At 37.9% G+C, this 25,007-nt stretch overlaps 3 protein-coding genes across 3 annotated transcripts; 2 read left to right on the top strand and 1 right to left on the bottom strand.

The window, feature by feature from the left end:
• The first annotated feature begins 2,810 nt into the window (after nt 1-2,810).
• Nucleotides 2,811-10,388, top strand: EMB1427 (Spc97 / Spc98 family of spindle pole body (SBP) component). Its single transcript, XM_048127096.2, has 16 exons — nt 2,811-3,321; nt 3,407-3,670; nt 3,773-3,870; nt 4,408-4,570; nt 4,659-4,769; nt 5,265-6,221; nt 6,303-6,455; nt 6,535-6,634; nt 6,719-6,813; nt 7,827-8,012; nt 8,109-8,165; nt 8,249-8,320; nt 8,480-8,578; nt 8,803-8,934; nt 9,044-9,217; nt 9,920-10,388. Exons 1-16 carry the CDS (start codon nt 3,214-3,216, stop codon nt 10,058-10,060), a joined length of 2,910 nt encoding a protein of 969 aa, XP_047983053.2. The 5' UTR covers nt 2,811-3,213; the 3' UTR covers nt 10,061-10,388.
• A 465-nt stretch (nt 10,389-10,853) lies between these two features.
• LOC125222466 (tRNA-processing ribonuclease BN) lies at nt 10,854-13,276 on the top strand. The gene is made up of 5 exons (XM_048125102.2): nt 10,854-11,121; nt 11,195-11,261; nt 11,334-11,645; nt 12,489-12,829; nt 12,909-13,276. Exons 1-5 carry the CDS (start codon nt 11,044-11,046, stop codon nt 13,125-13,127), a joined length of 1,017 nt encoding a protein of 338 aa, XP_047981059.1. The 5' UTR covers nt 10,854-11,043; the 3' UTR covers nt 13,128-13,276.
• Nucleotides 13,277-13,591: 315 nt separating this feature from the next.
• Nucleotides 13,592-16,053, bottom strand: LOC125222467 (octanoyltransferase LIP2p2, chloroplastic-like). The gene is made up of 4 exons (XM_048125104.2): nt 15,813-16,053; nt 15,477-15,741; nt 15,009-15,159; nt 13,592-14,026 (listed from the first exon to the last, which is right to left on the bottom strand). The coding sequence occupies exons 1-4, from the start codon at nt 15,923-15,925 to the stop codon at nt 13,710-13,712; spliced, it is 846 nt and encodes a 281-aa protein (XP_047981061.1). The 5' UTR covers nt 15,926-16,053; the 3' UTR covers nt 13,592-13,709.
• Nucleotides 16,054-25,007: the final 8,954 nt, after the last annotated feature.

The following is a 25,007-nucleotide window of genomic DNA, read 5'->3' as shown; positions in this document are numbered from 1 at the left end:
ATAATTGTTTCTCTTCACATGCTAAAATCCCAACAAGAGGAAAAATTTAGAAACGTATAGAAACTTAAGAGTATCTACCATGCCAACATTATACAGAATAGGATAAAAATGTATACTAATTAGAGTAAAAACGGAGAAGTAAGAACGAAGGAAGACTAATAGAGTTGAATACTCCATCGTCCCTTAAATTTGGTCACATTTTGATCGGACACAGATTTTAAGAAATGTAATGGAAAGTAGATAGAAAAAGTTAGTGGAATATGAGTCATATTTTGAATACTAGTTTTATAGTAATAAAATGTGAGTGAGAATAAGTTAGTGGAACTAAAAATAGTAAAAAAGTGAAATGTGACAAATTTTGTTAGAGAATCAATCCGCAAATTTTTAGGAGAAACACTCAGTAGATCATGAGTTCTGGTGGGGTTTATCGGAATTGGTGAGGCTTTGATTATTTTACACAGACTACGGAAAAGATAATCTTTTTTACTCAAAGCTGAAGTATTTTACAAAATTGCATTATCGTCCGGTTAGAAAATCATTGATTGACAGTTTCACCCACTTTTACTGTTCTTATCAATTTTTTGGGCAGTTGGATTCTGTATGTGCACCGTAGCACACAAGAAATGTGTATCCACAAAGCCCATTTTATTTTTATCTAATATGAGGACTAATGCGTGAAAAATCAAAATATGAAAATTAAATTTCTTATTTTCTTCGATTTTGTGTATCAATTTTACTAGTAAATTAGTACTAAGTTATTAATATGATCTGATTTTATGACCGATTGATATATGTAAGTGTTGACATAACTTGATGACTTATTTACGCGACACTATTAGACACCAACGAAAATGATGTCACATTTTAGACAATGAAACGATAGTATATTATTGTTGAAAACCAATATCGATTGTTAACAAAATCGTTATGTCAACCTGCTGAATATTGGACAGTTATGCTGGAGTCGTTGATTTCTTCGACAGCTGTTTCGGGCATGTCATGCCTCTACCCCTTTGCAAAAACATTGTTGCCTATTCCATGTATGAGAATTGCAAGTCAATTGGTGAATCAAAAGGGGAACAATTTCATTTTTATTGGACCATAATCCACATCATTTTTTCGATTTTAGACCTTTTAAAACTTGACTATTTTTCCGGATAAAAACACCCCCAAAGGGGTAGAGGGCACAAAGTAAAAAAAGGCCAAAAAATGAAAAAAATATTAAAACGTGCATAAGTACAAATATAGAGAGAGTAAAGGCCAAATGTTGTCCCTAACATGTGCCCGTTTTATCAATTTGGTCCTTAACATTATCTTTTTGATTATTTGGTCCTTCACAAATAAACTCGGACCCGAATCGGTCCTCACTTAACAGAACCGTCAAAAAATAGAAGGTCAATGTTATTTAATAATGTTTTGACCCAAATTGACCATTTTAATTAATATCTTTAATTATTTCAGAAAAATAAAAATATAATTGTGTAAAACACATAAATAAAGAACGACGAACACGTCTTCGTTCTCTTCATTCTCATTCTCCTTTCTTCGTTCTTCTCTCTTCCGGCGACGGCTGCAACTGTGAACAAGTTATGGAGCGTTCTTTGTACAATAGACGGTCCGGCGAGAGTAGCGGTGGTCGCGACCTCCGATTCCGGTATGAGTTTTGCAATTGCAAGAAACTTTCTTCACTCCGAATCGTGAGAAGCAATGACAAACCGAGTAAAGGGAAGCTCTACTTTGGTTGTGAGAGAAAAGATTGGCGAATTTTTTAGGTGGTGCGAGCCAATCGACTCAATCGAGGACGACGACGATGTCGTGACCTCTTCACCGTCGCCGGGTGAGACCGAAACTAATCGTTTAGACTTGATTTTGACAGCAATTGAAGAGAATAATCAGGCCATGAAGAAATTACACAGTGTTTTTATGTATGGATTAGGGTTATTTTGTTGTAATACTTGTTTGTATTTTCCGGTTAAAGTGATTTGGTGATGAACAATTTTGATTTTTATTGTAATGCTCTTTTGTATTTTCGAGTTGAAGTGATTTGTTTTCAATTGGATGTGTTTGCTTGCAATTGGATTGACATTTAGATCCTAAACCCAAAAGCAATAACAAGTAACAAACTTTGCACACCAAGTGTTTGATAAAAAACCCATCCAAAAAAATGAGTTTCTTGAAGGGGAAACCGAATCATTAATAAGTATTGTTTGACAGTAGCATTTTAGGAGCTGAAATCACTAAGCAGGCTAGTTTCTTAATGGGATGAAAAAAACAGAGAAATTGGCAGATTTCAAGTCAAGATTATGGAGTTGAGAGAAATCTTGAAGATGATTTATCCGCTATGTAAGTGATGCTTTGTACATCAACATCAGTTGATGAGAATGAAGAGAACGAAGACGTGTTCGTCGTTCTTTTTTTATGTGTTTTACACAATTATATTTTTATTTTTCTGAAATAATTAAAGATATTAATTAAAATGGTTAATTTTGGTCAAAACATGATTAAATAACGTTGACCGTCTATTTTTTGACGGTTCTGTTATGTGAGGACCGATTCGGGTCCGAGTTTATTTGTGAAGGACCAAATAATCAAAAAGAAAATGTTAAGGATTAAATTGATAAAACGAGCATATGTTAGAGACCAACATTTGGTCTTTACTGAGATCACAAGTGATGTTTCTAAAGATCACAAATTTGCGTCGTTACAAGTTTTCGGATGTAAATATGTTCACTCTTTAAAATTATAAATTCTTTTCTTTAATTTGAGTGGGAATTTTAAATCTATTCCTTTTTTAGCTTATTTTATTTCAAAATTTCAAGTACCAAAATCTAAATCACACTGCCACCACCGCGCCACCGCTGCCGCTCCCATCCCCCACCGCTGGCCACCACAACTGCTGCCGTTCCCCCCACCATTACCTCTTACACCACCAACTACTCTAGATCCATCCTCCTGAGAGAGACTGAGAGCACTAAAGAAGGCTGAGTGTCTCCAAAATTCACGATTCACAATTCCTTCCCTAGAATCTACAATCCTGTTATAGCGCTTCACGCTCTCCTCAAGAGCATGATACGGAAAGATCTCCTGAGGAGAGTGCGTGGCTGAACATTATTTCAGCCATTGCTGCTCAACTGTTTGACAAATTGCTCCAACCAAATTCTGTTTTCCTTCCATTGATTTTCACGACCATTAATTAGCACGGTTCGCGCAGAGATGGAAGTATCAGCAAATCTAATCCATACAATCCATAATTCCCTCACTGGTGGGGGAATACATTTTGCAACTCCAGTTGCATCTTTGAGGACAAATGAATCCGACTTGGTAACTTGCTTCAGTTAATAGGGATAGAACTTTATTTCTAATACATTTTTCTTATTAAGTATATGAATTTTTTTCCCGGGTTTAGGTCCGAGGATTGTTGCAGATGCTTCAAGGTTTATCGGGTTCGCTATTTTATTGGGATGACACTGGCCTGTTTTTTCGCTTCAAAAGTGGGATCTATGTGACTCATCTTTCCCAGACAAGTTTGTTTCACATTCTTGAACAGTTTTTATATGCTGGAACATGCTTAAAATTGGTTGATATTGTGGTGAACAAAGTTGAGATAACCAAGAGCTTGACTCCACCAACTTTAAGAGCATTTGCTAGCTCTGTTAGCACTTGGCTTAGAGTATGTCACATTAATATGAACTCTTTATGAGTATTAATTTTTATGTGGCCTATTTTTTCTATGCTTTTCATGATTTGATTCAGCTAAGTCTTCTCTTTGCAGAGGATAAGGGGCATTGCTTTACAGGAACAGGTGAAAATAAACAACCCAAGTATTAATACTGCTGTGTCTATCTTGGGGTTGTCGAGTTCTTTATCAAGGTTTGTTTGCATATTACTTGGTTTTGGGGCTGTAATATTGTGTGTCATATTGCTTATCAGAAATGGAATTGAAAAGCTTGTGCTGGCAATCAAATGGCAGTTACTCACTTGAAATATTTTTGTTGATGTTTTAGAAACTGAATGATGGTGCATCTCTCATTATTGGTATAAGGATGGCCATAATTGTGGGTATTCAAAAACTATAATTTGCCTTGATTCTTAGAAACAAAGAAAATGCATATTGTCAAAATCCAATCAAAGAACAGCACTAAATCTTTCTCTTTTTCGATTTCAGTGCGACCGACATGAATTATTTGTTCGGAACAGGCTTAGCTGTATTTTTCAAGACATTTTATATTCAACAGATGCTCTTACACCTTTCCATTTCTGTTCTAGAGTGTGCACATCTTACAAGTTTAAGCTGTTGTATCTTAACTTCTGACTTAATTTAACTGGCCTTTATGATGAGCTTTTCTTAAGAGCCTCCCTACCTTTCTTAGCTTCCTTTTATGGTTACTAACTGTTTCTGTGGTGCAGTCTATGCTCAGGAGCAGAATATTTGTTTCAAATAGTACATGGGACCATCCCTCAATCATTTTTTGAGCTTGATCCCTCTCTCCCTGCGGCAGATATTGCTGTGCATATTCTGAACCATCTTTATGGGAAGCTTAATGAAGTTGCTCTTGTGCAAGGAGGGGAGGTTATAGCTAACTCTGCTAGTGAGATTTCATACTTCTTAGATACACTTCTTAACTCTTGAGATTTGATAAAAAATATGCTTGTTACAGGAGGATGCATACCGGATGCTGCTTTATATATTCGTAGGAAGTTTGCTGCCATATATTGAGACCCTTGATTCTTGGCTTTTCCAAGGAACTCTTGATGATCCTTTCGATGAGGTAAATCCTTTTCAATTTTTTTGTTCAGGTGTATATTGTTGATCATTTGAAGTCAGAAATTCAGATTGCCTATTCTTCTTTTACTTAATGATCTCTTTTCATATATATAATACATGCACCTTTTTACCTTACTGAGGGACTGCAAGATCACTAGCATTCTCTGTGATTTTCCATTTTCTTAATCTGCTCCTTAAAAGTCTGTACCTGGACATCCATGATCCATTATTGAAGTTGCTGGACATCCTTTGATCTATTGCTGATATTAACATGCCTTGCTTATGCGCTTGAGTAATGTCATTGTTTGCCTTCATCGTTTGCTATGGCACCTGAAACCTCATTGTAGTTTCTTTATTTTTTCTTTGTGATCTAAACTCGATGTTATACATTAATTCGGAAGCATGCCTTGTTGTTGATAGGGTATTGTTGATTGTTCATCCTTCTTTATGAATTTAATATGAATGCAATTCCTATGTTGGTGCTGTGTTCTTTCTGCAGATGTTTTTTGTTGCAAATAAAAAAATTGCTATTGAGGAGGCTGAGTTTTGGGAGAAAAGCTATCTGCCTAGATCATCTACGTCAGGGAAATTAAAATTTGCAGATTTAGCTCCAGATTTTCCTCACTTGTCTAAATTGAAAGAAGTTCTGACTGGCAGAGCTTCTGTATCTTTGTCAAGTGCGGTCATGGGAAAAGAAGATACTAGTAATGACTTTCAAGCTTGCCCGTTATTCATCAAAGACATTGCAAAAGCTATAATTTCTGCAGGTAAATCATTGCAGCTGATCCGTCATGCTCCTTTGACATCTCTTTCAGCATTTTCTGGTGATGATCTTAAAAGTGTGTATAGCATAGCTGGGTTGACTTTGTCGGAAGTCTTTTGCCTGTCACTAATAGCTCTTGTTGGTCATGGTGATCACATCGCTAAGCATTTATGGCAAGATGACAAACACTTAGTTGGATCTGTTGGAAACAGTGAGGAGCCAGATACTATTGATAAGATCTCAGCAGCAAAAAAGCAGCCAAAAGAATTCTGGCAGAAGTTATTGGATGACACCTTAGCCCAGAAAAGAAATGTTTGCTTGACATCATCTTCGAGGACAGGTGCAATTAAATTCGACAATCTGAATGCATTCGAAGGTCATTCAAATAAAACCGACCCACTTTCCCAATTATATTGTTTGCAAAATCCAGCGATTACTGTTTTTCGTGAGATTCTTCATGAAAATAAGGATTCTTGGGGCTCATTGAATATTTCTCAGGCATTTCATCTCCCCCCACTAAATGATGAGTCACTGAGGCAGGCTATATTCAGTAATAACAGTGAAGGCTCTTTGGCATTTAAGAACATAGATAGTACTTTTCAGTTTGGTGAGTTACAAGATATGAGATTCCTGGAAGATACAAAATTACTGGAAGTTTTGCTTCCTTTTCCCACTGTGCTTCCATTTTTCCAGGTATTGTATCCTGTATTTGCTTTATTGAAGTAAGATTAGCTAATTTTAATTTTGTCTAACACGCTTTCTTTTATCTCACAGGAGGACCTTCAGATATCAGAGGTTTTACCTTTTCAGAACAATTGTACTCTTCCATCAAGAACCCTTACCTGGATCAATAACACTGAACATAAAACAACTCCTCTCCCTGTGGTTATTATTCAAGAATGTCTTATCTCCTATATAAAGAAACAGGTTCATGACAGTGATTACCTACTTTACAATTATAATGCCAACGATGCATGATACTACAGCTTTTAGATTCCATATGCAGGCTGATTATATTGGGAGGACTATGTTGTCAAAGTTACTGAATGACTGGAGATTGCTAGATGAGTTGGGTTTTCTACGTGCCATATATTTATTAGGATCAGGTAACAATGTCTTACTGTTCCAGATATTCACACATCAACTATTATTTACGTATTATTGATTGGGCTGGATCTTGCAATTTACAGGTGATCTGTTGCAACACTTCTTGTCTGTAATCTTCAATAAGCTAGACAAAGGAGAGTCCTTGGATGATGATTTTGAGTTGAACACAATATTGCAGGTTAGTTTCTGAACTCAAAACTGTAGTATTCTGGAAATTAAAATAAGATGACCTGTGATAATCAAATGGATAGTTATGCTCATAACCTACTACTCTCCATGACGTAGTTAAGTCTACTTTGGAGTATACAATATTCAGCTGACTGATTTTCAGATTTCATGGCTCCTGTTAGGCAATTTTGTTTTCCCTTTTGGATTGTCGAGTGACTTGAGTCTCCTTTTGTGATGGTTATTTTCATCTCGAGGAGACTTTAACGAGCTAGACTTGGCTAGTGTTGTTTTCTGAGAGCATGGTCCATTAACCAAACTACTGCATTTCTCTCTATGCTTCTCCTAGATTGCAGAATAATAGCATCCAGAGAAATGCAGTGGTTTGGTTAATGACAGATTGCAGAATAATAACATCCATCCTGAGAGTTGTTCGTTCCTCTGTACTGGTGATTTTGTAGATTGTCTTTCCATGAGGGTTTTCTCTATGTGATTCCTCATCGAGTTTTACTTTTGTATAGAGTTATGTTTTCTTATCTTTTAATGTTAAAGTAGGTTTTAACGTTTTAAAAGTCAATCTTTTGTTTGCTGCTGATATTGTTCTAGAACAAATTTTTTTTATTGGGCTTGTTACTCTACCTTTGGTTTCAATAGCTGATGACATTCCATATTGCTCGCTATGTTTCTCAAATAAATAATATGGTTCTCTCTTAGATTACGCCCCATATAGTGTTTTTGAGAACTAAAACCAGCAATTTCTTTGGAAAATAAATCTGTGTTATGCGAACCATGGCATTTGCAGGCTCAAGTTAATTTCAGAAATGAAAAGATCACTACATAGTGCAGGGACAAAATTGGGGTACTCTATTTGTTTAGAAGTACTGAAAAGCTCATGAGTATAATTTATTGAAGCATGAGTGGCATTTTATTAACTTCTGCTCTGGAAGTCCTATGAGTAGTATTTCCTTCATTTGTTTCTGAATATCAGCTAGAAGTGTTTTAATACCAGATTTTACTTTATTTCAGGAGTCAATTAGGAATTCTTCTGATAATGTACTACTGAGTACACCTGATTCGTTAGTCGTATCAGTAGGGAGAAATCTTGGTGAAGACGAACAAAGCAACCCATCTAATTCTGTCTCCACGCCTCGCAAAGGCGGAGGACTGAGCTTTGGCATGGATGTCCTCGAATCTCTAAAGTTCACATATAAGGTATGTGCCTTCAAACATGTTTATATCTCATTCAGCTTTAATTTAGTGGTGCAGCTACAATTTGAACTGAAACATCTTTTGTATAAAAAACAATAGGTCTCTTGGCCACTTGAATTAATAGCGAACCTGGAAGCAATGAAAAAGTACAATCAGGTACTATTCCGACGTGTTCATAGGAATAACTCTTGTTTGTGATAAACTAATAATTGGCGATATCATCACTGTATTTTCTGCAGGTTATGAATTTCTTATTGAAAGTTAAACGTGCAAAATTTGTGCTTGACAAGGCTCGGAAGTGGATGTGGAAGGTACGGCTTGCTAATTTGCAACCTTTATTTTGTCTAAAGTGGCTGGACGTTCATTTTTAAGACTTCCAGCAAATGAAATTGGTCTATGCTATGTTGCACATTTTTTGTCCTCTAATGACGGTATTTTGAATATTAATATTTTAACTTTGTGTCTTTCAGGAAAGAAGCACTGCAAGAAGGAAACACAAGCGCCACTGGTTGCTAGAGCACAAACTGCTTCATTTTGTAGATGCCTTTCATCAATATGTTATGGACAGAGTAATGTGGCTCCTAACTTCTCAAACATAAAAACTTCAATTTAATTTATTATTGTTCTTAATTGAAAATAACTAGGTGCCGAGATGTTTTTATGAACAATCTGTCATGTATAATAAATTTCATTTAGACCATGAACTGATAACTTTTGTGAAAGATAGCTACTGTGAATAAGAAGTGTTTGTAGAGATGCTCCTTTTAGACTGTAACCTGGATATGATGAACAGGTATATCATAATGCATGGCGAGAACTTTGTGAGGGTGTGGCAGCAGCTGGAACTCTTGATGAAGTGATTGAAGTACATGAGGCCTACTTGTTGTCGATTCAAAGACAATGTTTCGTGGTTCCAGACAAGCTGGTTTGTCCTTGCCGTTTTCTGTTTCAGTATTAGCAGTTATTGATGCAAACCTTTATAGAACCAACATTAAAATTGTAAGCATCTGATGAGAATCCCTGTTTACCCACAGTGGGGTTTGATTGCTAGCCGTATAAACAGTATTCTTGGGCTAGCGCTGGACTTCTATTCTGTACAGCAAACTATAAACAGCAGTGGAGCAGTGTCTGCCGTAAAAGCAAGATGTGAGAAGGAAGTGGAGAGAATAGAGAAACAGTTTGATGACTGCATGGCCTTCCTTCTCAGGGTATATTCCTCGGTCATAAACTTTTTTTTCCTGAAGTTTTATTCGGATTATTTCTACTTTCTTATATTTCCACCACTTTTGCTGAATCCAGCTTCCTTCCAAAAGTTATAGAACCTTAGACCCCATGAGTTTGTTTGGTGTAGGGTTCATCGCTAAACAATTCACGACCTTTAACTGCTTATGCAATTAAATCACACCATTTTAATATTAGCAATGTCAACAGTCAACTTCTGTCGTTTCTATCTGTTTCCAAGCCCCTAAGTTTGGCAAGACTAAACTGAAATTAACTCAAAACTTGACTTCTTAATCTGGAGTATGTCAGCTGGGAGTGTTAAGATTTTTCATCTTGCAAACGTCTAAAAAAAGAGTTCAATAAAATATAGTCCGTGAATTTCTCACTGACACAATCTTTGTTTTCTTATTGCTCTGTTTTTCACGTTTGTTGCGGAAACATCTCCCAAGTTATCTCTTTGGCTTCTCTTCATCTTTTCTTGGTTTCCCAGTAGTTGGTTCAAAGCACTTGGAGGTGTATCAGTAATGTCAATTATGAATGACCAACTAACTATAATGAAAGAGAACCAGTAACTTCTAGCATTCTTCATGTGACCGAGAATATATCACGTACAAAACACGAGTATTAGGACATTAGTTTTACACGACAGATATGGTTTGCCTGTCTTAATTATCTATTTGGAATTTCAGATTCTCTCCGTGAAGCTCAACGTGGGGCAGTTCCCTCATTTGGCGGCTCTAGTTACTCGTATCAACTATAACTGTTTCTACATGTCCGATGGTGGGGTATTAACGAAAGCTCCTGGTTCAGTTACCTTGCGTCCATCATGAACAACCTATAATGTATGTATGTATACGAACCCCTGTTTCTCATTTAACCGCACTAGCTTGTAAGGCGAGCTCAGCATTATTCGACGTGGTCTAGGAAGAGGTCTGGAGTCGTAAGTCCGTGCTGCGTGGGATGTGTGTATATTTTTGTACATAAACTGAGAGGTACACTTAGATTGTTGTGAAATTCTTTGAAGGATTCTTTGTTAGATGAGAATATTGCAGATTTTTAACAGCTTGCCATCTATGATTTGTTATCAACTGGTTTCTCGAAACCACGTGAGATTGATTTTGACGGCAAAATAGAAAGAGGTCTATTATTTTTTTTTAATCTTAAATGTATGATCATTTTATGATTTATGTCAAAGAACATTATATTTGATGGAGAAGTTTTAAGTATTAAAACAAAACGAATTGGTTCATTTTTGTCTTAAAAAGTGATGATGCCTTTAAATTTGACAATCAAAATGAGTTTTGACCTATTCACTAACTTAAACACTAGTACTATTAAATAAATAGTTATATTATTAATGAAAATATTTTTTGGTTCTAAACATACCACCAATTTATAAATTTTGTTTAGAACGTTATTACAAATTACAATCTAATTTTGGCTAAAATTGATAGTGTGGGAGGTCGAATTTTGGAAGCGAAACTAACATTTGAATTCGAATGCAACGATGTTTCAGTGTAAAAATCGTGTTCAAAATCAAGCTCAATCTTGTTAAAATCTCATAAAAGGAATCTAGAAATAAATGCTCGAAAAATGTGCTCTTTGATCAATGTGTTCATCGCTCAAATGAAGGTTTGACTAAAGGGTCGATCATATGTTAGTGGCACTCAAATGTTGGCTTGAACCAACCATGCATCATCATTATTGAGCTGGGTTCGATAAAGTTATCGAGCCCTGTTTGATAATTCATCTCTGCTAAAACCCCACCCTTCAAAATTCCCACCGAAATCGTAATATATCAAACAACGGAAAGATGAAGCTTCAATCTGCCTCTGTTTTCCTTCAAACCTGTCCTCCCTCAATCCAAATTTCGCCCCGCCGATTTCAAGCTGTAAGTGTACTGTCTTCAATCTCTCATTTCCTTACGATAATTTCCATAAATTAAGAAATATATCTATTCCTAGGTCAACAAGCATCACAGAAATCAATCTGGGTTGATAATTCCGAGGCCCCTTCATATTCAGCTCAAATGTAAGTTTCCCTAATTTTGTTCCTATTTTAAAAATAAATTGTGCGTAGCCGACTCATTTTCCCGCATTTCAGCTGTGGTTTCATCTTTAAGAAGCGAGGGCTTCATACGTGCTGCTAATTTGATTTCTCCAAGGAAGTTAGATTTTCGGGTTTTTGTAAGAAAGGGGTCGGAAGGATTTCATGGGAAGTCGGGCTCTGTTTCTTTTGGTGGGTTGAGCCATCAGTCGGTGGAAGAGGGCAAATTGGTATCGGCACCGTTTAAGGAAGGGACTGGCTCCTTACTGTGGGCTTTGGCCCCGGCTGCTTTGATTGCGGCGTTGATTGTTCCCCAGTTCTTTGTTGCTGCCGCTGTCGAGGAAGCTTTCAGGAATGAGATTTTTGCAGGTATTTTGCAAATTCTTTTAGCAGAGTATGCTTAGTGATGTTTGATTGCCTTTTGGATTGGTTCTAACTTGTATATTGTGCTTGAGACTACAATGCAGTCATCTTATTTTTCTGAAAATATAACTGTGTCTGAAGTTGCTTATCTCAGATGTTGAGTGACGAACTAATGTATCTGGTAGTGTCATTAATCTTCATTCGTAATTTGTGAGCCAAGTCATAATATTCGAGTATGAAAGGAACGCTCCATCTGAGACTTGTTTTTACTATCCTTTATCTGAATATATTTGCCTTACTGGAAATGGTACTTGGTGCAACTCAGTGTGGATAAGTTCTCCTGCAAGTTGAAGTTCAGATACTTCAGTGAGATTTTATTGTTCTCTCTTTTATTTTCAATGAACTGGACATGATTAGGGGCGATTTGCTCGATTTTTGTTATCTGTAATTCTGTATGATGTATAACCGCTATGATGTTTGCTATGAAAAAGGCGGAATGTAAAGCTACTTAGCAGATTTAGGTTCACCATGCTTAAATGCCGGGATTCAGAATACCTGAATTTGTTTTAATAAAAAGTGATCTTAGCCTATTTATAAAGTGAACTTCAGCAAACAGGTGATTGAATGGCATAATGAAAGAAAGTTCTTCTGATTTTGCTCTTACTAGAATAAATTCATTGTCTGCATTTTCCTCTCACGTATGATCAAAAAACATCAATTTATCACAAACATTTAAATACATTTATTATGAGTGTCAGAGGGTCAGGGATTTTCTTTTTCTTATTGCAGGAAAGACACATTTTCAGATCACAAAACATTAACAATTTTTAACTTCGATGTTTGTCGCAGAAATAATCTCTTCCTTCTCAACTGAGATAATCTTTTATGCTGGACTTGCTATCTTTCTGCTTGTAACTGAACGTGTACAGAAGCCATATCTTGAGTTTAGCTCAAAGAGATGGTCCCTCATCACAGGACTTAAAGGATATCTGGCATCAACCTACTTTACTATGGGCTTCAAAGTATTTGCCCCGCTTCTAGCTGTTTATGTTACCTGGCCAGTGATTGGTATTTCCGCATTAGTCTCAGTCGCTCCTTTATTAGCTGGTTGTTTAGTTCAATATATCTTTGAGAAACGTCTTGAGAGGAATGGCTCATCCAGTTGGCCTCTTATACCCATTATCTTCGAGGTACAAAATGCTTGCATTGAATTTTCATTTATCTTGATTCAAATGGAGTCATTGCTTAAAGTATTTGCATTGTCCTCAGGTCTATAGGATATATCAGTTGACCAGGGCTACGAGTTTCATTGAGAGGTTAGTATACGGGATGAGGGAGGCATCTGCAACCCCTGCAGTTATGGAAAGAACTGGGGCTTTGATTTCGATGATAGTCACTTTTCGAGTTATTGGGGTCGTCTGTCTCTGGTCGTTCCTGACATTTCTACTTCGCCTATTTCCATCGAGGCCAGTTGCAGAGAACTACTGATGTATATAGTGATAGATCTATTTTCATCCCCTTAATGTCGATACAGTATTTCGTTTTCCTTGCTTTAGAGAATGTAGTGTTCTGCGTATGAGATCGAGATTATGAATTTTGCAGCATTGAAATACAGATTAGCTAAGAAATTTCTACTCCCTCTTTTAGTAGAATGTGGTCCAATTTTATATGCAAGATTTATATAAAATGAGAATGGATTTTCTACATCAATAGTAAAAGTAAAATAAACTTATGTTAGAGGACGAACAAAATGACAAAATGAGATTTTTAAGCGGGGATACCTCCTTTTAGATGATGTGATTATGTGAACTCATCAACTTAATTACACTACGTCATCACTAAATAATTATTTGAAATCGAAGAAAAAATGAAACATAACCTCCTTTCATACATTCCAAAAATGTTTTAAAGATTCATGGATTAGACTAAACTTTATGGTTATTAAGACAATCTGCTCAAAAACTCTTTCTTCTTCACTGTATTATGTTAATGAAGCACACAATACAATCAAAAGTGCACAGAATGCTGTATCTTTTCTAAATCATTTGTAACGATTGGCTTTTCAAGATGTTAGGCCAACAGATTCCCAGTAGCCGGTCTTTGTGAAGTTTTTTGGCACAAGTCGATTTGAAAAACATCACAGAATTCCCTAACAATTGACCTACAAGTAGTGTCCATCAAATCTTGATCATCATTGAGATCATAATCTTCGACTGGGCGCCCATTTTCATTTAGAAGCCCCTTGATGCTTCCAACTTGACGATCCCTAATCCCACATGGGATTATCTGATCAAAGGGTTGTAAGTCTGTGGTTACATTTAGTGCCAAGCCATGGTATGCTATCCATTTTGATACTTTGATACCAATGGCAGCTAATTTAGCATCACCTAATAGTTGAAGATGTAAAGATTTTATATTGTTCAGGCCAAAACTCATGTAGGAAATCATTGCATGTGCAGCAAAAAGAGGACAAGAAAGAAATAAAGATGCATATGGACATTAATTTCAGTTCAAGAATGATAACCCAAACTGAGGGAGAGAAAGAAAGGTCAAAACACCTATCAATAATTTCAAAATTTTCATAATTTATATAAAAGCTTTGATATAGCAGCAAAATTATGAATGGTGAATGAATATATGAAGCAGCAATCTGAAATGAGAAGACATCTTCCAATCTTTCATATACCATGCTAATTTCTTTGAATATTAGATGCAAGTAAAGATTGCCAAACACAAATGAATTGCATCCTTGAACTTTCTACTTTAATTTTCAGTTTTTGTTTGTGATAACGAAGCATCTCTAGATGATTTCCAGGACTTGACAGCAAAATAAGTATGAGAAGTCATTTGACATAAAAAATTTATACAACCAATACACCAGAATTTCTATCATACAATACTCAAGAAGCTGCAAGAATAAAGATCCTTAGTTCTGCTGTGCTGCTTATGATTTTCCTTTTTCTCTACTTGTTTTAAAAGATCACATCAACTAATCACATATCTTTTTTTTTGTTTAGTGTGCATTTGAATGGGTTTTGCTATTAACCAAATCAGGATTTTCTTATGCTCTCTGAAGCAAATTCTTTAGTATTATCTATATCGCCCCCACTATTATTACAGATGAATCCGCAAAGACAATCACAACAAGTCAATAACTCACACATTCAAGTTCTAAGGACTCCATGAATTCCATCCCGCACTATCCAATAGCGCAGAGAATCCTATCTAAAATGGAGCCTTGTATGTCTTTAAACTATATAGTAACTTGAAAGGACGCAAACATCAATCTTATGTGTTTCCACGCAAATGACCTCGCCTTATAGACCAGCAAAAACAATGAAACTGAGATACTGAAATCACAATACATACCAACCCAAACGCCAGTTAAGCCCTGCACTCTTGAAGCTTTAATAGCAAATGTCGAAGAAAGAGCCCGAATAACCACCTCTTCAAGTGATCTCAGGTACCAATGGAGATCCATCTTGTAATACCGGAGATTGATGATAGGATACATGACTAGCTACATAGAAAATGATCATATTGGTCAGAGCAAAGAACCATCACTCACCATATCATATCTACAATGGAACACATTTATCTCTTCATAGGCTTCCTAAGTGAATTCCTGACAAAATTTAGTATGATTCCAAACTTCTGCCAAGCCTATTATGCCAAAGTCACCACAAGTCTACATTCGAAGATCCATTATTCGAATAACTAGAACTGAGATAGGCAGAGGAATAAGAAATTCCTCAAATTTTGACCAATTCTCCATTGGTAGCAAAAATATGAACAACTAACAAAGTAAACATAGTGAAAAATGAGGAAGAGTGATACCTGACCAGGGCCATGATATGTAACTTCACCACCTCTTTCGGTGCGGTACAAATCAAAAGGAGCATTGTTGACATCAAAATTCAAGTAATTCTCACAGCTGCCGGTGCCCATGGTGTAAACAGGGTGGTGTTGTAAGACAATCAAACTGTCTGAGAAATCTTCATTTCTGTGACTCAGTGCACTTCTCTCCCTCACAATGGCCTTCTGCCAAGACCACGCCTCTGCGTACGGCACCACCTCATTGTGCAAGTCATACAAATCACAACTATATTCAAGCATAAATTAGTACAAAAACCTTAGACAAGCCTAAAAGAAAGTGGAATTCAAAGAAAATACCTTCTTCGGGATGAGATGAGATGACAAGAATGGATTTTGCGGGTGGTTTTACAGGGGTTTTGATTCAATGGCGTCGGCGCATAGCTTAGACTAGGATTGACCAATAAATTCATATTTGCACTTCATCTACTACGTCATAATTCGAGTTTGGAAATGCACAAATCAGCATCAAGGCTGGTGTTGGTTTGTAGCAGCGGATGCGGAGCAACCAAAGCAAACCCAAAATGTACACCATTCGAAGAAGAAGAGTAGTTTTGTACATTTGGCTCAAACTGAAATTTGTAAAAGATATGGGCTTATTCGTCATTATTTTTAAAATAATCTATTATTATTATTTTTGTTTTAATATAAAGCCATTTATAATTACAAATGTCGATATCTTTATTTATTTTAATTAGAACTAACTGTGATTCTGTGAAGATACCAAGCTTATTTTTCTATTTTCTTTAAATAAATACAATAATACTACTACTAAATAAAACTAATTTTTATGGTAAGCATTAGATTTAAAATAAAATAAAATACAAAAATTTTCCTCGGCAAACCAAATCGCTGCCATATTTAAAAGTTTTAGCGGCTTTGTGTATAGTTGGACAAGAAGTTGGAGGTGCTTACAGCATCCGCAGCGGTGCTCAACGCACCGCTCGTCCGTCCGTGCCGCTGAGCACCAAGCCGTTCGTCCGCCGATGGAGCTTGTCCGTGCCAGCGGCACGGCGCTGCTCTTAGCTAAGAGCACGTCCGTGCCGCTGAGCACAATTACGTGGCAGCTGCTGATTGGCCAACGGCATAGCCGTTGGCAATTTCTTTTTTTTTTTTTTTTAAAATTCGAAATTTATTTTAAAAAATGTTTTTAAATAAAAAAAAATATTTTCCCACTTCCCAAAAAAAATATATCCGTTTTCTACCCACTTATAATTAATTTTTCAATTTTTTTTCCCCAAAATTCACATTTTCATCTATAAATACCCCCACTCCAACACAAAAAAAATCACATTTTCATCTATTATCTATACTATCATCATCTACATTCTCTCATCTTTTTTCCTCCTACTCTATCATCTAAATTCCCACCACACTACACAATGTCCGGCTTTGGGGATCACCCCTCCGGCAATCGCGGTTGGAACCACGATTGGTTCGACTCCGAGGCCGGATATAGTCCGGAAACCCAATTTACGGCCCCTCCTCAAACCCAAGGTTAGCAAGCTCCGGGTGGCTACCGTCCTTACCCGTTGCACGACCTAAACGCCCCCGGGTTCGGGTGGGCACCCGAACCCGGATCGGGAGGGAGCAACAGCTCTACTCCTACTCCTACTTCTGGTCCTACTCCTCCTGTTCGTGGCACCCGCACCCCGTACACTCCGGGTGAGATGATGGCGATGTTCAAAGCCTACTTGGCAGTCTCCGAAGATCCGGACGTCGGCACGAACCAAACCGGGGAAACTTATTGGTGGCGCATCACTCGCCTCTACAATGAAACCCGGCCGGAGGGAACCATATATCGCAATGATAGTATGGTTCGCAATTGCATCTACAGATGCAACGAGGCAATCGGGAAGTTCCAGGGGATTTACCTCCAGGAAGAGCGGTCGGCGGGGAGCGGCACGAACGAGCTCGACATCATCACTGCCGCCTTGGCGGCATACCAACGGGAGGAGTACAAACCGTTCAAGTACCTCGATTGTTGGCAGGAGGGGCGCCAACATCCGAAGTATAGGGGCGGCATAGCAGCATCCTCCTCCAGCTCCTCCAGCAAACGGTCGAGGTCGGTAGCTCTATCCTCCTCCGATGATGTGGCTACCCAGCTTGCCGGAACTAACTTGGGTAGCCCCGACGCTGGCCCGAGCGGTTCCCGCCGGCCGGTCGGAAGGAAGAAGGCGACGACCACCCGCCGCCGCGCCCCGACTCCATCCGCCGCCGCCCCCGCTCCCTTTGTGCCTCCTCCACCCCCGACCAACTCGTTGTGGGCCATCTTGAGTCAACTTCATATGACCGATACGTCTCACATGACTCCGGAACAACTTGCAACACATGAGCAATTGATCTGGGGTCTCAAGAGGCAATTGGGGTTAGAGGAATAGTCTTCCACGTTTGTAATTTTTAATTTGTAGGATTTTAATTATGTATTTTTTATTTTAATTATGTATTTTTATTTTTAGTATTTTAATTATGTAATTTGTATTTTTTAGGATTTTAATTATGTAATTTTTATTTTATAATGTATTTTTATAATGTAGAAATGTTTTTAATAATTGGAGTATTTAAATTGAATAATAGAATGGTGGGACCCTTGAGCTTGTCCTTAACTAAGAGCACGGATGTGGGTGTTGTGCTCTTAGCTAAGGACAAGGAATAAAAGTGGGTCCGGGCCCACCTCCGTGCTCTTAGCTAAGAGCACGGATGAGGATGCTCTTAAAGCCTTAAACGGTTCTCCGGTTCTCAGTTAACCGAAATCGGCCGGTTAATTGAGGAACCGGAACCGGAAAAATCGGTTCTGGTTCCAACTTTTTAAATAAAACCGGTTCCGGTTAGAATCGAAATCGACCGGTTCCTAACCGCAACCGGATTATAATTCAATTTTAATTTATTTTTATAATTTAATATACTGATAAATCTAATTTAATTGAATTAATTTTTAATTAAAGTAAAATAATTTGAAACATTGTGTGATTTTTAGGGTTTAGGCTTTAGGATGTTTAATTAAAGTAAAATAACAGGCTCTTCCTACCATCAATTTTCTGACATAACTATATATTTATCTTTTATACAAATACAATATCATTTCATATGATAGAAATTTAATTTTATAACAAATTTACGATTTTAACTTGTTTGTGAACAATTTATCAACTGTTCCGTTATAAACCAAAAAGTCACAATAAGATCAATTAATATTGGAAATTCCATTGAATATTAGTTTAGCCAAAAAAAATGTAAAATGGAATTCAATATCAAAACTTATATTTAAAAAAAATTGCTAAAGTTTAGAACTCCTATTTTTTTATAAAAAAATTCCTAACATAAACTAGTCCAACCTATTACACTTGACATCACTCTTATCGATATATGAATATTATTATATTGTTGGTTTGTATTTTTTGTGTATTTATTTGAATTTTTAGGCATTATTTGTTATATTTCTAGCTGTTGGATTAATTTTTTTTTTAGTATTGAACTATTTAAATTATAAATAAATTCGGATTAAAATTACACATTGGTTCCGGTTCGGAACCGGAATCCACCGATTCTTAACAGGCCGGTTCCGGTTCGAGGATTTATGAAAATTTATAACCGGTTAACCAGTCAACCGATTCGGTTAGAACCGGAACTGGCCGAATAAGTAGGCCTACAAGAAGTCACAAAACCCAGGTTAAAATTTGCAAGTAATTTTATTTTATTTCAATTATATAATTAAAAAAATGTGAATGATAAAATGAATAATTTTAGTAAAGTGTGTGGTGAATATATAAATATAGCAGTACTAGTGTTTTAACTTTTAATATTAAGTTTCCAATTGCATCAAGCTCAAAATAAGCATGTACATTTGGTGCAAAATTAGAGTGGAAACATGATATCCAGCAAAGATACATTTGTGACCTCAACGCTTGGAGAATTGAGGGCACTTTCTAGCTTTCCTCTCGAGTCCCTAGTCAGAAGGCCTTCTTGCTTGTCGCTTACCCTCAGCAAGGCCCGAGCAACGCCAAAACAAATCGCCTGAGCCCGACCAGAGAGCCCCCTGCCCTACTCTCGTAGTCACCTACGGTTACAAGTTACAACTACAAGCCCTTCCATATTTATCACCTCCAACTCTAGCTTCTAACTTCTAAGTTGCATCAAAGCCTACCTGTTATGACGTGTGCAACCAACTACAAAATCTTCTTGTCATTCTCAATTTCGTCGAAGGAGATGGGCATAATACAATTTATTCATGCATTTGAGCCCCCATTGCAACCAACAAATCTAGTACTCCATCCGTTTCATAGTAATGGAGGCGTTTCTTTTCGGGATGGAGATTAAGAAAAATTGTGTTTGGTGAGTTAAGTAAAATGAGAATAAAGTGAAAAATGAAAAATGTAGATGGATGAAGAGAGAGTAAAGTGTGTGTGGAAAAAATGTATTGACTTTTACTAAATGACTCTATTAATATGAAACAGAAGGAGTGGTATTCAAGAAGTTCCATTAATTAACTCTTTAAATCAAGAGCCCAATTGTTAATTATATAGGCCCAATAATAGTTACATATAAAAGCCCATTTACAATTAAATTTAAAAAGGCCGAATACCTACTTGCCTATGCAAATTCGTGTCCCGGAACAAGAATCTACTTTTATCATTTAAGTCTATCTCACAACAAGAGTTTTCTTTCATTTTTACTATAAAGAATAAGTAGGCTTTACAATCTACTAAACTATTTCACTAATATTTCATTGTAAAATTAATACTTCATTCGTTCCACTATCAAGAGTTTTTTTTTTTTTCATTTTGAGAAGCTCTTTCATAATTGAGTCATTTTCCCATATAATAATAATTACCTTACTTTTTCTTTCCTACCACATTCACTCCTACTTTATTCTTTCTACTTTGTTCACTTTTTTATTTTATTATCTCTACTTTTTTCTCTCTCTCTTACTTTTCCCGCCTCCATTTAATACAATAAACATCTTTTTCTTAATTTCCGTGCTGAACAGAAACGCCTCAATTACGGCGGAACGGAGAGAGTATATAAAAGTGAGACTCATGTTTAACTAACTTTTTCAATCCACTTTCCTTTATATTTCTTCAAACACGTGTCAAGTCAAATGTGGAATTCTATTGTGCGACGGAGGAGTACTCATATCTAAACTTGGAAACAATAAATCCAAGGCATAACGATATTTAATTTAAGAGTTAAATTTATAAACTTCAAAATTTCTAAATTTTCCTTCAAAAATATTTTAAAGTAAATTTGGATTTTGCTTATTTTTCTTTAAATGAAAAAAATCATCCGCACGTAGGGGGTGGGAATACGGGTATCCGTGGATACCCGACCCGAAAAAATTGGGTATCCAAACCCGAAAATCATCTAAATATCTATCAAAAACCCGACCCGATATATTTTCGGGTACTCCAATACCCGCCCCGGGTATCCATACCCGACGTATCGGGTAACCAAATACCCGACTCTTTACATGTGTTAATAACTACTCCCTCTGTCCCCGATTAAGAGTCACACTTGCATTTCTGCACTCGTTTTATAAAAATAATAATAAATAGTTAAAGTGGAAAAATGATAAATTAAGAGAGAGAATAATGTAAAGAAGACTCTTCACTACATTATTATCTCTCTTACTTTATCATTTTTCCACTTTAACTATTTATTATCATTTTTACAAAACGAGTGCAGAAATGCAAGTGTGACTCTTAATCGGGGACGGAGGGAGTAATAAAAAATTTAAATTTTATATATTAGTATAAATATAGAAATATTTAATTTGATTAATATTTTTATTGTTGCATTTATTTTTTAGTGGTATAAAACTACAAAAAAAAAATGCGCTACTTTTATTTTAAAGTATACGATTATATTTATGGGGATTGGTTATGCAATATGTAAGTAAAATAATTAAAAGTTACACATTTTATTAAACTGTAGAAGCAACCAATAATATACTTCAAAAGTCAAAATAATTATTCCAAAGAATGAATGCGAGGTGAGAGTTTGGAGAAGCCGTGACCTAGAGTAAGAGAGATTGACTTATTTATAGTTTAGAGAAAGTTAACCTAGTAAGTTGTACTAGTAATTAGCAAATAAATTAGCTCAACTCTTGAAGCCCAAAATGGCTAAACCTAATTTTAAAAATTCTTTAAATAATAAATTGGATATTCGGGTAATACCCAATACCCGTTCGAGTTACCCAATACCTGATTTATTTTAAATTTCAATATCCAATCCCATACCCAATCCCATAAAATTGGATATTGGGTATTCAATACCCGGCGGGTATCGGGTTGGGTACGGGTAAACCCAATACCCGATATTCGAATTACCACCCCTGGACCGTATGTAATTTGGGTGAGTGAAAGAGAGAGATGAGAAAAATGGAAGTTTAGAAGAGTGACGATGACTACTACTCCCTCTGTCTCAATTAAGTTGAGTCATTTCCTTTTTTAACAAAAAATAAGATATCCAATCACTCTTAGAGCATCTCCAATGGCAATTGCCCAACCATCCGCTAGCAATAGACTAGCCAAAAACTCCTCCTGCCACATCATCTAGGACTAGAAACCCCTCCCGTCACATCATCAGGACAAGAAATTGAACTAGCAATAGCCTAGCCACAATAAAAAAGATTATAAAAAACAAATAAATTACGATCGCGCAAAATACAGAATTAAATTTACGACACACATACAGGAAAATGCAATAATTTCATTTAAATTAAAAAAAAGTACATCCTAAGGTGCTCTAATAATTTCATTTAAATTAAAAATGCAATAATTTCATTTAAATTTTTTTTAAAAAATTCTAGCCGGTCGGCTAGCCGATTTCGAGCCTACAATGGCGGCTAGCGGATCGGCTAGCGCCCTTGAATCGGCTAGAGCTCGCCGATCGGGGATAGGCTAGCCGATATGCCTATCCCCTAGCCTCCACCACTGGCGGACGTCCCGGTCGCTCCTCGCCGACGTCCGATCGGACGTCCGCCGTAGTGGGTGGGACGTCCGCCCACGCCCGTCTCGAGTGCCCCTCCCATGGGCTCGCCCCTCGCGCGCACGTCCGACCGGACGTCCGCCACAGTGGCGAAGGTCGGCCGTCCCGGTCGGACGTCCGAGATTTTAATTTTAATTTTTTTATAAGTCCCCCAACTTCATTTCATTCACACCACTTGTGTTCACAAGTTTCTCTTTCTAATCTACAAATTTCATTTCTACTACAATGGAGTACAATAGAAATTCCCCCACCACGAGCGGCGGAAACACACCCCCAGTTCCCACCGGAACAGAAGGAAACTATGCGGGGATGAATCCCCAATTTGCGGGGATGACTCCCCAGATGGCGGGGATGAATCCCCAGATGGGGGGGATGAATCCCCAAATGTTCTACAATATGTTCTAGTTGATGAGTCAGATGAGTGGGATGATGACCGGGGCAGCGGGGATGGGCGGTACGCCGTCAAATATGGCGGGCGTCGGTGGGATGATGCCAGGGGCAGCGGGGATGGGCGGTATGCCGTCAAATATGGCGGAGGTGGGTGGGATGATACCCGGGGCAGTGGGGATGGGCGGTACGCCGCCAAATATGGCGGTGGGTGGGTCGATGCAGCACAGGAGCCCGAGGACGCCTAGGGAATCTGTCTATCGCCCATATATAATTTGTTGGCCGACGATTCCCCTAGTACTGTTCCGGAGACTCAGTACGTCGGCATCGAGACTTTCTCTTTTGAGGAGCTGGGAGCGGAGTTGGGGCTATCGCCGATCCGTGAGACTCCCGATGAGGCGGAGCCTGCTGCAAGGAGCAGGAGCAAAGGCAAGGGAAAGACCAGGGGCGGAGGTAGGGGCGGGGGTAGGGGCAAGGGCAAAGTGCCGAGCTCTTCCTCGAACACGGGGGCTACAGCAGAGGAGGAGGGTGAGGATGAGGCGGAGGAGAGCAGGACGATCTGGACGGTGTGGGAAAATGACGCGCTTGCGAAGGCCTGGGTCGGGGTAGTAGAGGATCCCTATGTCGGGCCGAACCAGTATGTTGACCGATTGTGGTATCGCATTAGTGAGGCCTACCGCGTCTGCAAACCGTCTGGGGCGAAGGCTCGTACTTCCGAGCAATGCCGGAAACAGTGGCTTCGGTTGAGGCTTAAGCTCAGTCGTTTTGCCGCCCTCTACCACAACAACATGCACATGGCAACCAGCGACATGTCTGAAGATGATGTACGAAGACGAGCCTTGGCCCAGTACCCCGACAAAGAATTGAAGTTCAAAGAGTTTGACCAATGGGAGGCCTTTCTCGTGGTCAAGGACTCGCAAAAGTTTGTTGTGGGTGTCGACGGACTGGAAGCGGACGAAGATCAACTCTTCAGGTGAGAGTGCTGGTTCGCACGAGCTCCCCGAAGCCGAGGAAGTGGCCCCGCTACCACGAACAGACTCCCACCGTCGTCGTCGCCCATGGGGCAAAGGCTGCGCAGCGGATGGTGAGGGGAAGCGGCAGCGGCAGCGAGTCCTACGAGGTCGAATCGGAGGCCCCAGAAGGCCCAGGGAACGACCGTCTCGCCCGTGCGCAGCTAACGAAGACCCTGATGCAGAGCACGAGTAAGTGGTATAACACCCACGATCCTGTGTTCAAGAGGCTGTGCAAGGATGTGGTCGATCAATGTCGGCGCGATTTAGGAATGCCACCCATTGATGATTATAGCGTCGAGATGGGGGGCGGGCACGTCGGAGGCGGCAGTGGCACGGGCAACGGGGACGAGGACGAGGAGGAGTGAGAGCCGAGGGTACTATGTAATTTTATTTTTAAATTATGTAATTTTTTTTTAAATTATGTAATTTTCTTTAAATTATGTAATTTTTTTTTAATTGTGTAATTTTTTTAATGAAGTTTTTGAATTTTCCCGTATTCCGTGTCGACATTTTAATTCCGTAAATTGAATAATTGCGAGAAGTACTAGTGGGAAGTCCTAGTGCAGTGGGAAGGGCTAGTGATGTGGCAGTGGAATGGGAGGGGCTAGTGATGACATAGCAGACAGTTTTGTGGGAAGTCCTAGTGGGAGGGGCGCCACTGGAGACGCTCTTATTTTATTCCACTGTCTACTTTACTTTCTATTTTTATCTTTCCTACTTTATTCATCTCTCATACTTTTCAACAATTTCTTAATTTACATGTCCAAAAGTTATATATCAATTTAATTGGGACGGAGGAAGAAGTATTTTTTATTTAAAAAATTATAAAAGCGAAACGGTATTTTTTTTATCTACCACGTAAATTCAATTTGTTGAAAACCAGGAATTTTCAAAATTATGATTCTTTTCCTTTTTTGGCAGAGTCCGAAGTTATGTCGGCATGACGCATGTGGAATACAAATATTATCATATTATGATTATTATGTCATCTTTACGGTTCAAATCAAAACTAATAATATGTCCAATTCTACACAAATATCGTTCAGCATAGACAAAAATATAGGAGTACTCCATACTACTACACTACAACTACTATTTTGATTTTGAA

Source organism: Salvia hispanica, chromosome 1 (assembly GCF_029641045.1).
Source record: "Salvia hispanica isolate PSC_SH4W2 chromosome 1, Shi_PSC_v1, whole genome shotgun sequence".
In the NCBI taxonomy this organism is placed as follows: Eukaryota; Viridiplantae; Streptophyta; class Magnoliopsida; order Lamiales; family Lamiaceae; genus Salvia; species Salvia hispanica.
This window is presented reverse-complemented; position numbering and strand designations above follow the sequence as displayed.